This window comes from Mugil cephalus, chromosome 2 (genome assembly GCF_022458985.1).
Source record: "Mugil cephalus isolate CIBA_MC_2020 chromosome 2, CIBA_Mcephalus_1.1, whole genome shotgun sequence".
Classification (NCBI taxonomy): Eukaryota; Metazoa; Chordata; class Actinopteri; order Mugiliformes; family Mugilidae; genus Mugil; species Mugil cephalus.
Window position 1 is genome coordinate 33,321,330 of NC_061771.1, and position 12,160 is coordinate 33,333,489.

At 46.8% G+C, this 12,160-nt stretch overlaps 1 protein-coding gene across 5 annotated transcripts; it reads left to right on the top strand.

The window, feature by feature from the left end:
- Nucleotides 1–686: 686 nt before the first annotated feature.
- On the top strand, nucleotides 687–11,802 carry LOC125003556 (UTP--glucose-1-phosphate uridylyltransferase-like). 5 transcript variants are annotated; one of them, XM_047577551.1, is made up of 11 exons: nucleotides 687–950; nucleotides 4,247–4,279; nucleotides 5,123–5,238; nucleotides 6,785–6,892; nucleotides 9,317–9,502; nucleotides 9,585–9,718; nucleotides 9,806–10,103; nucleotides 10,189–10,386; nucleotides 10,575–10,817; nucleotides 10,909–11,013; nucleotides 11,523–11,802. In XM_047577551.1, exons 2-11 carry the CDS (start codon nucleotides 4,261–4,263, stop codon nucleotides 11,628–11,630), a joined length of 1,515 nt encoding a protein of 504 aa, XP_047433507.1. In that variant the 5' UTR covers nucleotides 687–950; nucleotides 4,247–4,260; the 3' UTR covers nucleotides 11,631–11,802. The 5 variants fall into 5 exon arrangements, with proteins under 5 accessions (XP_047433507.1, XP_047433508.1, XP_047433509.1 ...); XM_047577552.1 differs by having other exon boundaries at nucleotides 687–893; XM_047577553.1 differs by lacking the exon at nucleotides 4,247–4,279.
- The last annotated feature ends 358 nt before the right edge of the window (nucleotides 11,803–12,160 follow it).

Genomic DNA, 12,160 nt, shown 5'->3' on the forward strand with positions numbered 1-12,160 from the left:
CCAAATAATACTAATACCAATACTAGAGGGAGGAGCTACACCACTATACATCACTTTACACCACTAAATACTACTATATACATCATTATATACCATTATACACACCACTAAATACTACCATACTATAGACCACTAAATACTACTATACACTAAGACAACAGAGTATAATTGAGCAGTGAACACCAGAACCTTCCTGGAGCTGGACGCCGTGCAGCCTGTACAGGTTCTGGTGAAGGAGCCATGTCTGGGCTGTGACCTCCTCCAGCTAAAGCCTCCTGACTCACATCCAGCCTCCTGCAGGGAATCACTTTCACCACATGGGGGCAGCATCGGTCAGAAGGCTGAAAGCCTTCGTCAGTCAGCGTTAATCTCTGGGCCTTTAATGCCTCACTGTCAGTGCAGGAGATCAACTCCTTGTTCTACGGTACATCCATGGATTATTTTACATGATTTTGGTTTCATGTTTTTATTTTTTTCAACAAACTGGTTTATTTCTGAAAGTCACATTCACGCATTAACCCTTAAGAGGAAATAAGACAACTTTTTAATTCTCTACCTGGGAGGCAGGTGGCAGCAACCGACCAATCAGCGCCGCGCTTTAAGGCTTGTCACGGCGCTGCGTCATGACGCCGGTGTGGATCATGCGTCATGACGCCGGTGTGGATCATGCGTCATGACGCCGGTGTGGATCTGAGGCTGCAGAGAGCTGGTATGGGTGTGTGTGTGTGTGTGTGTCAGTCAGCTGCGATCAGCTGCAGGATGAATTCACAGCGAGTTTAACTCCTGGGTTCCTTCTAAAAGTGAGTCCCCCGGGTCTGACCTGACCTGGTCCGGGTTCTGGTGCCTCTCTGACCTGGTCCGGGTTGTCCTCAGTCCCGTTTCTGTGAGTCCAGGTGCGTAAGAGCTGCACAAACCAGAAAAGGAAAAGTTGTTGAAAAGAACGAGAGCAGGTTTGTTTCCACCTTTAATGTTTGTATTTGATGCACGAAGCAGCTGCTGCTGCTGCTGCTGCACTGTTACTGTGTTAGTGTGTGAGTGTGTGTTAGTGTGTGTGTGTGTGTGTGTGTTAGTGTGTTGGTGGTGTGTGTTAGTGTGTGTGTTAGTGTGTTTTTTTTTTTTTTTTTTTTTTTTGTCTGCATTTGTCTGCATAGTTGAACACCACAGGGTGTCAACATTATATGAGGTTCATGCAGTTATATTCTTGCAGCTGAAAGCTTTATTACTTCAGTGCGTGAGTGTGACCATCACCAGCCCTCCCTGAGAACTGTCCTGTTGAACTTTATTGAGTGTAGTGACCTTGTGTGGCAGGGAGGGCAGTGCTACACCTCAGTGAATAGAGGGGGGGAACAAAGGAAAGAAAATATGTGGAAGGATGGACAGTGGAGGAGATTGATTGTGGTGCTAGTAGGAACTAGTGGAGTACAGGGTTCTGTGCTTCCCAAGTCACCTCACTCAAGTATGACTGGGTACAGTCATCTCTGGAGAGATGAGAGAGTCCAGGGGGGTAAGGGTGTCCCAATGGAAGGAGAGAAATCTGCCATAGGGCACGTAGTGACAGAGTGAAAGCGAAAATCCAGCCCTTAATAGCCGGGACTCATCAATTCTTTTTGATGTGATCCAGCACGGGCTGGCAGGTGACAACACACATGCATGTGGGCATTCCCTAAATATGAGTGAGACCATTACCAGGGCCCAGAGTCAGGTCAGAAGCCCCAGCGCCCGAGAACCTCCACCCCAGTGTGGGGCGCATGGGTGACAGGACCAGAGAACCACCGTAGCCACGGGGCAAGCCACACCCCAGCGCAGATGGCGAGCGACGACCAACACCCCCAGACCCGCCAAGCAAGCACAAGTCGGTGCAGGCCAGAGCAGCTCCCCATACCCCCCACACCCCCCAGCCACTGCAGCCCGTGGGTGGACGGGTGTGTTAGTGTGTTAGTGTGTTGGTGGTGTGTGTTAGTGTGTTGGTGGTGTGTTGTTTGTGTGTTGTGTGCCATATAACAGCACACTGTCGTATAAATAATAAATAAATAAGTGAACCTGTAGTGTGTGTTAGTGTATTCAGCTGAATGTGGAGCTTCTGAAGACTGTTGTCCAGTGTTAACCAGCACTGGATGCCACTGGTTCACACTGGTTAATGTTAACCAGTGTGAACCAGTGTTGACCAGCACTGGATGCCACTGGTTAACACTGGTTAATGTTAACCAGTGGAAACAGTGTGAAACAGTGTTAACCAGCACTGGATGCCACTGGTTCACACTGGTTAATGTTAACCAGTGGAACCAGTGTGAAACAGTGTTAACCAGCACTGGATGCCACTGGTTCACACTGGTTAATGTTAACCAGTGTGAACCAGTGTTGACCAGCACTGGATGCCACTGGTTAACACTGGTTAATGTTAACCAGTGTTAACCAGCACTGGATGCCACTGGTAGCACTGTTAGCACTGGTTAATGCTAACCAGTGCTAACCAGTGTTAACCAGCACTGGATGCCACTGGTTCACACTGGTTAATGTTAACCAGTGGAACCAGTGTGAAACAGTGTTAACCAGCACTGGATGCCACTGGTTCACACTGGTTAATGTTAACCAGTGTGAACCAGTGTTGACCAGCACTGGATGCCACTGGTTAACACTGGTTAATGTTAACCAGTGTTAACCAGCACTGGATGCCACTGGTAGCACTGGTTAGCACTGGTTAATGTTAACCAGTGCCAGAAGTGCTACCAGTTCTACTTCGTTTCGTTCCTGCTCTTGTGAACATGTTGGTGTGAACACACTGATAGTGAGCTCAGGTGGATCTTTTTAAAGTCACAGCCCCTCCCTCTTGAGACTCTCTGGTCCAAACCTCTGTCCTGACATCACCCCCCAGAAAGCTGCTGCTGTTCATGTTGTCCTTTGGCAGCCAGTCCCAGATTCCCAGCTGTGTCCAGACGGTGAATCCTGACTAAAGGCTCGTTAGACGCATGTACAGAGTGAAGCGGCTTTAGTCCGACCACGTCTCTTCCCTCTGACGAACACCTTCCTGATCTACTGCAGGTCTATTCAGGGTCCAGGGTCCAGGTCTAGATTGTGTTTGATGCTTCAGACTTGATGCTGGTGATCTGATTTAAGAACCTCCACATATTCAGTTTATTGTCATGAAGACCAGGAAATACAATCTGGTCTGTGAAGACCTGGACCCTCTGATCCTCTAAAGCTGCTGATGTATCATACGTTGGTGCAGGTTTAGGATCTGGAGTCACACACACACACACCTGCTTAATCGTTAATTAGACTTAGACTCGTTAGTGTTTAATGTAACTTGAGCTGTGATTGGTCCTCGTTAGTGTTTAAATGTAACCAGAGCTGTGATTGGTCCTCGTTAGTGTTTAAATGGAACCAGAGCTGTGATTGGTCCTCGTTAGTGTTTAAATGTAACTTGAGCTGTGATTGGTCCTCGTTAGTGTTTAAATGTAACTTGAGCTGTGATTGGTCCTCGTTAGTGTTTAAATGTAACCAGAGCTGTGATTGGTCCTCGTTAGTGTTTAAATGGAACCAGAGCTGTGATTGGTCCTCGTTAGTGTTTAATGGAACCAGAGCTGTGATTGGTCCTCGTTAGTGTTTAATGGAACCAGAGCTGTGATTGGTCCTCGTTAGTGTTTAATGGAACCAGAGCTGTGATTGGTCCTCTTGGTAACAGTGCGTCTCCTCCATGTTCTAGCTGATAGTTGTGGGTCAGTAGAGACTGGGTCAGGTTAACTGAGGAGGTTTGGAGACTCGGACGTTTGGACGACTCCTGTTCAGTCTCTGTTGTTGAAAGTGAAGCAGGATATAGAAACTAAAATGAACCCGACTGGTAAAAAGACACAGCACCACCTAGAGTTTGGGTGGAGTTGTTCCAGAGTGAACCAGACTGAGGAGGAACCAGTGGAGATGAGTCAGACTGATGCTAAGCTATGTGCTAGGGTTAACACACGACCTGGTTGTTTGTGATTGGTGTCTGTGGTTGTGTGTGTGGTTGTTTGTGGGCCGGCCTTATCGGCCTCATGTTGAATTCTGACTGGCTGCTGCCGACCTCTGAGCTTCATCCTAGTTGTTGCGAGTTGTTGCGAGTTGTTGTGAGCTGGTGTGAGCTGAGTATGAGGAGGAGGACGTGTGTTGATCTGTGACAGCTGCCGAATCTTTGAATCTTTGGGAAACTTATCAGTTCTGGACTGGAACACTTGGGGCTGCTTCCTGACCTTCACTGTCTCTTGTTCTTTAGACTGAGCCTGTAAAATGTCTCTGACTGTAGCCGGTAAGTTTGTGTGAGTCTGTTCTTCTCTAAAGCCGACACTAACAGAGTTTTCCGTGTGGTTCTGGAGCATCGTGAGACTTGGGTGCAGTGAACGGGGACATTTTTATACATTGGTTTCAAATCCATAGAAACAGTGTTGCTCACCCAAACTACCTGTAATTAACTCCACTAATTAGTGATAATTACTCTAATCATCTCATCTATTGAGGCTAAAGTTGAATGTGACGATTAGTTGTTGTCAAATGTCAGATTATAAGATCAGGGACGTGGTTTTAGTTCATGTCAGACCTAAAATCAATCACTACTCTTACTGACCAGGATATCCCAGCAAATATTTCCTTGTTAGCGATGAACACGGAAAAAGGTTCCAGGGTTATTAAATGGCCACTAGATATTAGGGTTTATACAGTCAGACGAAAACATTTATTGGTTGAAAGAACTGGTGCAAGGTGCATTTACAACTTAGTTTTTTTCTGCACGCGTTTGATTTGTTAATAAAAAGCTGAAATAAAAAAAAAATCCAATGTATAAAAATTCAGAGGCTAATGTCCGAGCAGTTAGCTGAAGGGATGTTAGCAGCGAGGGTGTAATAAGTAACCAAAGACAACAACGCATCAGCGTCAACAATATGTAGACAATGAAGTCATGGACCATTGTTAAAGTTGTTCTGTGTGAATAAATAACAGTGATGGGTTCTTTACAGCTTCTGCTCCTCCACTAAGAAGAATCTACTAGAATATACAAGTTTTCAGGAAGACTGGACACGGCCGCGCTGCACCGGACTCCGAACATGTCCAGCTTCATGTCGCTGGACGAATTAATGTCGTATTGGTGTGTTTTCAGATCTGACCAGAGGAGCCATGACCGAGTTCCAGGAGAAACTCCGTCAGCAGCACGAGGACTCGATGCATCGGGATCTGGAGGCGCTGCTCAACACGGCCAACAAGGTCGAAGCAGAGGTTAGAGTCCTAGGACAGAGGTCCTCTAAACCTAGAACGTCTCAACACAGAGGTCTTCTAAACCTAGAACCTCTCAGGACAGAGGTCCTCTGAACCTAGAACGTCTCAACACAGAGGTCTTCTAAACAACCTAGAACGTCTCAGGATGTAGAACGTCTCAGGACACAGGTCCTCTACACCTAGAATGTCTCAACACAGAGGTCTTCTAAACCTAGAACGTCTCAATACGGAGGTCTTCTAAACCTAGAACCTCTCAGGACAGAGGTCCTCTGAACCTAGAACGTCTCAACACAGAGGTCTTCTAAACAACCTAGAACGTCTCAGGATGTAGAACGTCTCAGGACAGAGGTCCTCTAAACCTAGAAAGTCTCAGGATGTAGAACGTCTCAGGACAGAGGTCCTCAGAAATGTCTGAGGACTAAATGTCCTCAGGACCAAATGTCCCAAGGTCTCCTCCGTCCCTTCTGTTTGTTCTTTACTTCATTCCAGTCAAGAAGAAACATTCTGTCAACTTCAGCTTTTTGTTCTGGAACTGGAATATAAGTTAACCTGGTCCAGCCATGTCTCTGTCTCTGTGTCTCTGTGTCTCTGTGTCTGTCTCTGTGTGTCATGGTCTGATTGTAGAATAAATATTTGAGGTTCACATTGAGGTTATCACCTTCATGTTCTCTGAGGCTCATGGTCTAAAGATCTGGAGGTCAATGACCCTGAGGTTCAGCTGCTCTGTTTTATTTAGCAGAGTCCTGCTCATGTCCCCCCATGTCCCCTAATGTCCTCTACTGTGATCTAATGTCCTGTAGTGTCCTCTAATGTGATCTAGTGTCCTATAGTGTTCTCTAATGTCCTCTAGTGTCCTCTAATGTCCTCTAACGTGATCTAGTGTCCTCCAATGTCCTCTAATGTGATCTAGTGTCCTCTAATGTGATCTAGTGTCCTATAGTGTTCTCTAATGTCCTCTAGTGTCCTCTAATATCCTCTAATGTCCTCTAATGTGATCTAGTGTCCTCTGTTGTCCTCTAATGTCCTCTAGTGTCCTCTAATGTGACCTAGTGTTCTCCAATGTCCTCTAATGTGATCTAGTGTCCTCTAATGTGATCTAATGTCCTGTAGTGTCCTCTAATGTGATCTAGTGTCCTCTAAGGTGATCTAGTGTCCTCTATTGTCCTCTAATATCCTCTAATGTGATCTAGTGTCCTCTAGTGTGCTCTAATAAGATCTAGTGTCCTCTAGTGTCCTCTAATGTCCTCTAATGTCCTGTAGTGTCCTCTAAGGTGATCTAATGTGATCTAATGTCCTCTAATGTCCTCTAGTGCCCTCTAATGTCCTCGAATGTCCTCTAGTGCCCTGTAATGTGATCTAGTGTCCTCTAGTGTCCTCTAATGTGATCTAATGTGATCTAGTGTCCTCTAATGTCCTGTAGTGTCCTCTAATGTGATCTAGTGTCCTCTAATATCCTCTAATGTCCTGTAGTGTCTTCTCATGTCCTGTAGTGTCCTCCAATGTCCTCTAACGTGATCTCACAGTTGTTTTATCTTGTCTGTCTCAGATCTCCAGAAAAGACTTCGATGGCTTCAAGAAGCTCTTCCACAGATTCCTGCAGGTCAAAGGTCCCTCGGTGGACTGGGCCAAGATCAACCGTCCTCCAGAGGACTCAGTAAGTCCCTGTTTACCACAGCTCAAGGTTTCATGTCCTGTTGTCCAACATGAGGCCACAGTTGGACTGGACAGAAGATCAGTCGTGGCTCCACAAACTAAACTCATCTAGAACCGAGGAGTGTCCTGGACATCTGGGAATGTTCAGTCCACCGTCACCCATCTGGAACCGGAGCGTAGACCCAGTCTGTAACCAGGTCCAGACCAGGGTCTTTAGGGACGTTCTAAAGACTTCATCTACATCTGTATCATACATGTGTTTGAGTGAAGTCAGACGCCTTCATGGTGGAGACAACGATGTCCTGTGTGGACTGAACTCCAGCTGAGAGCTAAGGGTCAGTGGACAACACGTGTGTTGGACAGCTAGATGTGTTGGACCCAGGACAGCGGCTCAGTTCCCGCAGGCTCAGTCTGGTCCAAGTAAACCAGGTGTAGGGTGGATTGTCTTTTCCTTTCATATGCGTTTGATGAAGCAGGTGGGTCCTAGCGTTACCCAGAAGGCCTTGGGTTTATTATAATGAATCACTCTGGATTAAAGTAGCTCTTTAGAAACAAAACTGTGAACAAACCAACAAGTGAATCAACATTAAGCTGGTCTGAGGGACAAGGTCGCCCCCTACCTGGTCCTACCTGGTCCTTCGTCATCCTACCTGGTCCTACCTGGTCTATTACCTTTATTATCTTCTCTATTAAGAAGACAAAGAAGACTTTACTTCCAAAAGTACACACAGGTTGTGTGCTGTACATGCTCCTGGGCTATAGCTAGCTAGCTTGAGATAAACAGAAATGAGTAAACATTAGACGTCATGGCAGCAGGTCGAGTAGAAGCAGAGTCAAAGGTGGGAAGAGCAGGCTGTTTATGAACCAGAGGGTTGGCGGTTCAATTCCCAGAACACGCCACATGACGACGTGTCCTTGATATAGATAAACACATATACATGTACACACATACACACGGGACTGTGTCTTAAAACGAATGACGTGCTGCAGAGACAAGCGTTGCAGCTCAGACACAAGCCAATGAAACCAGATCTGAGGACAGAGACATTCAGCCCCCTCCCTCCCCCTCCCTCCCTCTCCCTCCCCCCCCCTCCGAGGTGTAGCCTACATACCCGGCAGAGTGAAGGTTAGGCCTAAGAATAGTCTGACCGCTGCAGCATTCAGTCTGCTTTAGGAGCAGGAGGCCAGGCAGATGCTGACATTTATCTCTAGTGGGACTCAAAAGTGGGACTGTAAAGAACCCCACTCCCCCCCACCCCCACCCCTTCTCCCCCCACCCCCTCCGTTCCTCCCCCACCCCAAAGCTGTTGTGATACCAGGTTTGCTCTTTATGTCTCTGAGAGCTCAGTCTGTGGCCTTGACCTCAGTCCTTCTGAAACTTTCAGGACTGAACTACTCAGGAATTAAATACTTAAAAAACATGAAAGCATGAAGCCAGTAGCTGAATAACTCTCCTGTTCTGTTATTTTAACTGGCCAATAGTGTCGTCTTGGTTGAAAACGCCTCACTCCACCAGAGTGTCCATAAATACATGTGTCCTTTCGTTTCCGTGTGACTCGCTGTCATCACGTGTTCCTGGTGAGGTTTTATTTCTATTATAGTTTATTTTTAATCTGATACATAGTGAAACTGCTCAACCCTGAATTCATAGAACAACCTCAGATTTAATTATTTGATATACTTAGAGCGTTTTAAAAGATCTCTGCCGTGTTTCATAGTTACCCCACGCTGTCGTCCTTCTCCTGCTCCGACTTCAACAGCTTCAGTCTTCTCTTGGTTTCTTTCAACATATTTTTCATTTAAACTCTGACTTTGAGGAAATAAGACATTAACACTGGAGCTGAGGTCAGAAATGTCCAAGCATGTCTCCACAAACTCAGACTTATATGAATAATAATATGTCAATGAAACTCTCGGTTCAGTAACAGTGAACAATGAGGTAGTGGGACATTAAAATGCAAAGAGAGAAATTCAGGTAGATGCAGATAAACCTAAGTACCTTCAGATGAGGATGAGATGGTGCAGCTCTTCGTCTCATAGCTCACTGTGGCTGTCATCATGACATGTAAAGGAGCGCTGGTTTGTGATAGTGGTAGTAGTTGTAGGGTAGCGGTAGGAGCTGAGCTGGTGTTCCAGGTAAAAGGTTCTAGTGTTTGAATGTGCGGCTGGATCACATGTTGAAGCTCTAAGGCTGGGGGGGTGATTAAAGCAAACTGCCCCTCACAGGAGAACCCAGATCTCAGTGGCTCCAGCTAGAATGAGGTCTAACAGGACCTTCATCCTTCTACCATCAGTATTAATGATGTTCTGCTCCGGCTTCACTTTGAAGCTGTGGTTCTTACAACCTGATGTGTGTTGATGTGGGGTCTGGTCTGGTCTGGTCTGGTCCCGTTAACATGGTGTCCTGGCTCTGCTGCCTCATCAGATCCAGCCCTATGAGAAGATCAAGGCCAAAGGACTCCCCGACAACATCACTGCCAACCTCAACAAACTGGCTGTGGTCAAACTCAACGGGGGTCTGGGGACCAGCATGGGCTGCAAGGGCCCAAAGAGTCTGATCAGCGTCCGCAATGAGAACACTTTCCTGGACTTGACTGTGCAGCAGATCGAGGTACAAACACACAAGACACCACAACAGCCAGGAGCTCTGGACCTCAGCACCTCACCGTTTCTTCTCTGTTCACCGTTTTCAGCATCTGAACAAAACCTTTAACGCTGACGTGCCGCTGGTTCTCATGAACTCCTTCAACACTGACGAAGACACAAAGAAGATCCTGCAGAAATACAAACACCACAGGGTCAACATCCACACCTTCAACCAGAGCAGGTACAGTCCACACACACACAAACACAAACACAATATACGAGAAAGAATCCACACATGTCCAGAACCTGGTTTCTTTATTCCCTGCAGGTATCCGAGGATCAACAAGGAGTCTCTGCTGCCCATCGCTAAGAACATGGGGACCGGCGGTGAGAATGCAGAGGCCTGGTACCCGCCGGGTCACGGCGACATCTACGCCAGCTTCTCCAACTCCGGGCTGCTGGACAAACTCATCGCTGAAGGGAAGGAGTACATCTTCGTGTCGAACATCGACAACCTGGGAGCTACCGTGGACCTCTTCATCCTCCACCACCTGATGAGCCAGCCGGCCGACAAGCGCTGCGAGTTCATCATGGAGGTCACCGACAAGACCAGAGCTGACGTCAAGGTGAGCACAGGTCACCCCGGTCACCTCCGTCATGACCTGGGCCTCCCCAGCCTCTCTCTGAGCTCCCCGAGCTTCCTCTCTGCAGGGTGGGACTCTGATCCAGTACGAGGACCATCTGAGGCTGCTGGAGATCGCCCAGGTACCGAAGGCCCACGTGGACGAGTTCAAGTCCGTCACCAAGTTCAAGATCTTCAACACCAACAACCTGTGGATCTCACTGCCCGCCATCAAGAGGCTGTACGAGAAGAACGCCATGGACCTGGAGATCATCGTCAACCCTAAGGTGACCAACATGGTCTAGTATTATTATTAATTTATTCTGCAGCCTGAAAGGAAATTATCAGCCTTTATTTTCTCTCTATGGACGTGATATAAAAAATAAAAGTAGCAGCGTGAGATGATGAGGTGTGTTCAGGTGCTGAGAACCAGTTTCTGCCTTCGTCCTCTTCACTGAACCTGTCCTCTGTGCAGACGCTGGACGGAGGTCTGAACGTCATCCAGCTGGAGACGGCTGTGGGCGCCGCCATCAAGAGCTTCAACAACGCCTTGGGCATCAACGTCCCCCGCAGCCGCTTCCTGCCCGTCAAGACGTCCTCGGACCTGCTGCTGGTGATGTCCAACCTGTACAGTCTGGACGCCGGCTCGCTCACCATGAGCAAGAAGAGGGAGTTCCCCACCACGCCGCACGTGAAGCTGGGCAGCTCCTTCACCAAGGTCAGCCCCCCCCCCCACATCCCTCACATTTACGTTTAAAGCAGGAGGGAGACATCCCAGTGTGAAACGTTGGTCCTGTCTGGTCCCTCAGGTTCAGGAGTTTCTGGCCAGGTTTGAAAGCATCCCGGACATGTTGGAGCTGGATCACCTGACTGTGTCCGGGGACGTCACCTTCGGGAAGAACGTCTCTCTGAAGGTAAAGACGGGTCTGAGCCAGGACGTCATTTTAGTTTGAAACGAAGGGGAGGACAGATTATTAATATCAGGACAGATAAGTTCCAATCAGCTTCAAATCAGATTAACACAAACTAAATGTTCAGTGGTTGAAATATTTATTCCTGGTTTCTTCTCATTCATTTATTTATTAGATCCCCATTAGCTGCTCCATCCTGACTCATTAACAGTAGAAGCTCATCCTTAGTTTCTGCTTTATTTTTATTTATTATTATTATTGTTGGTTCATTACTGGTCGTATTAACAGCTCAGTCAAGGGTTTAATTATTTCCCGAACTAGTGATTTAGCTGAGGTCAGAATATCAGAATGAGAGTGTGTTAGTAAAATGGTTTAGCACCTTTTTAACAAACCTAATTATTATAAATGTGATTTTACAGTCTTAAATTCAACCTATTAATTCTCTTTATTGTTGAACAGAGGTGTTAGATATAAGTGGTGAGTTATGACTCGGTGCTTCCTCCTTCCTCCAGGGAACCGTCATCATCATCGCCAACCACGGCGACCGCATCGATATTCCTGCCGGCGCCATGCTGGAGAACAAGATCGTCTCAGGAAACCTGCGCATCCTCGACCACTGAGGCCTTCTGGGAAAAAAACCAAACCAAAACCAGCCACGCCCCCCCTGAAGAGACGTGGTGCTGAGCCACGGGGACGCTCCACCAGAGACATTTCAGCGTCTGAGGGTCGAAGGTCCAGCTCCATCCTGATGCACTGTGACCCCTCATGTCAATAAAAACTGTATCTGGGTCATGTGACTGTCCTGTGGTTTTTAGCTAAGCCTCATTAATACGAGTTAGATCCTCGTCTGGCTCAATGGAAACTAAATGAACCCTAGAAAGAAGCAGAGACTTTAGAAATGAGCTCGACCAGTTGAAACCAGTTAAAACGCAGCACGAGCTTCATTAAATGTAGAAATAAAATACAATAGAATAGCTCTCCAGTCTCATTATACTTTGAATAATGACACAAAGTTTATACAGAATAGTGATAGAGGTTCTATTTACAAGAGAATTGAAAACCTATATTTTTTAAAAACTACCATAAGAAATGTAAGAATCTATTTTAGTGTTGAAGATATTGACCAGGTTCAAACAGAACTAACAGAGTC

Bases quoted from the DNA above. Each gene is read 5' to 3' on its own strand.
- LOC125003556 (XM_047577551.1), top strand. The intron at 10,104-10,188 runs GTGAGCACAGGT...TCCTCTCTGCAG, and splicing joins AGACCAGAGCTGACGTCAAG to GGTGGGACTCTGATCCAGTA. The intron at 10,818-10,908 runs GTCAGCCCCCCC...CTGGTCCCTCAG, and splicing joins TGGGCAGCTCCTTCACCAAG to GTTCAGGAGTTTCTGGCCAG.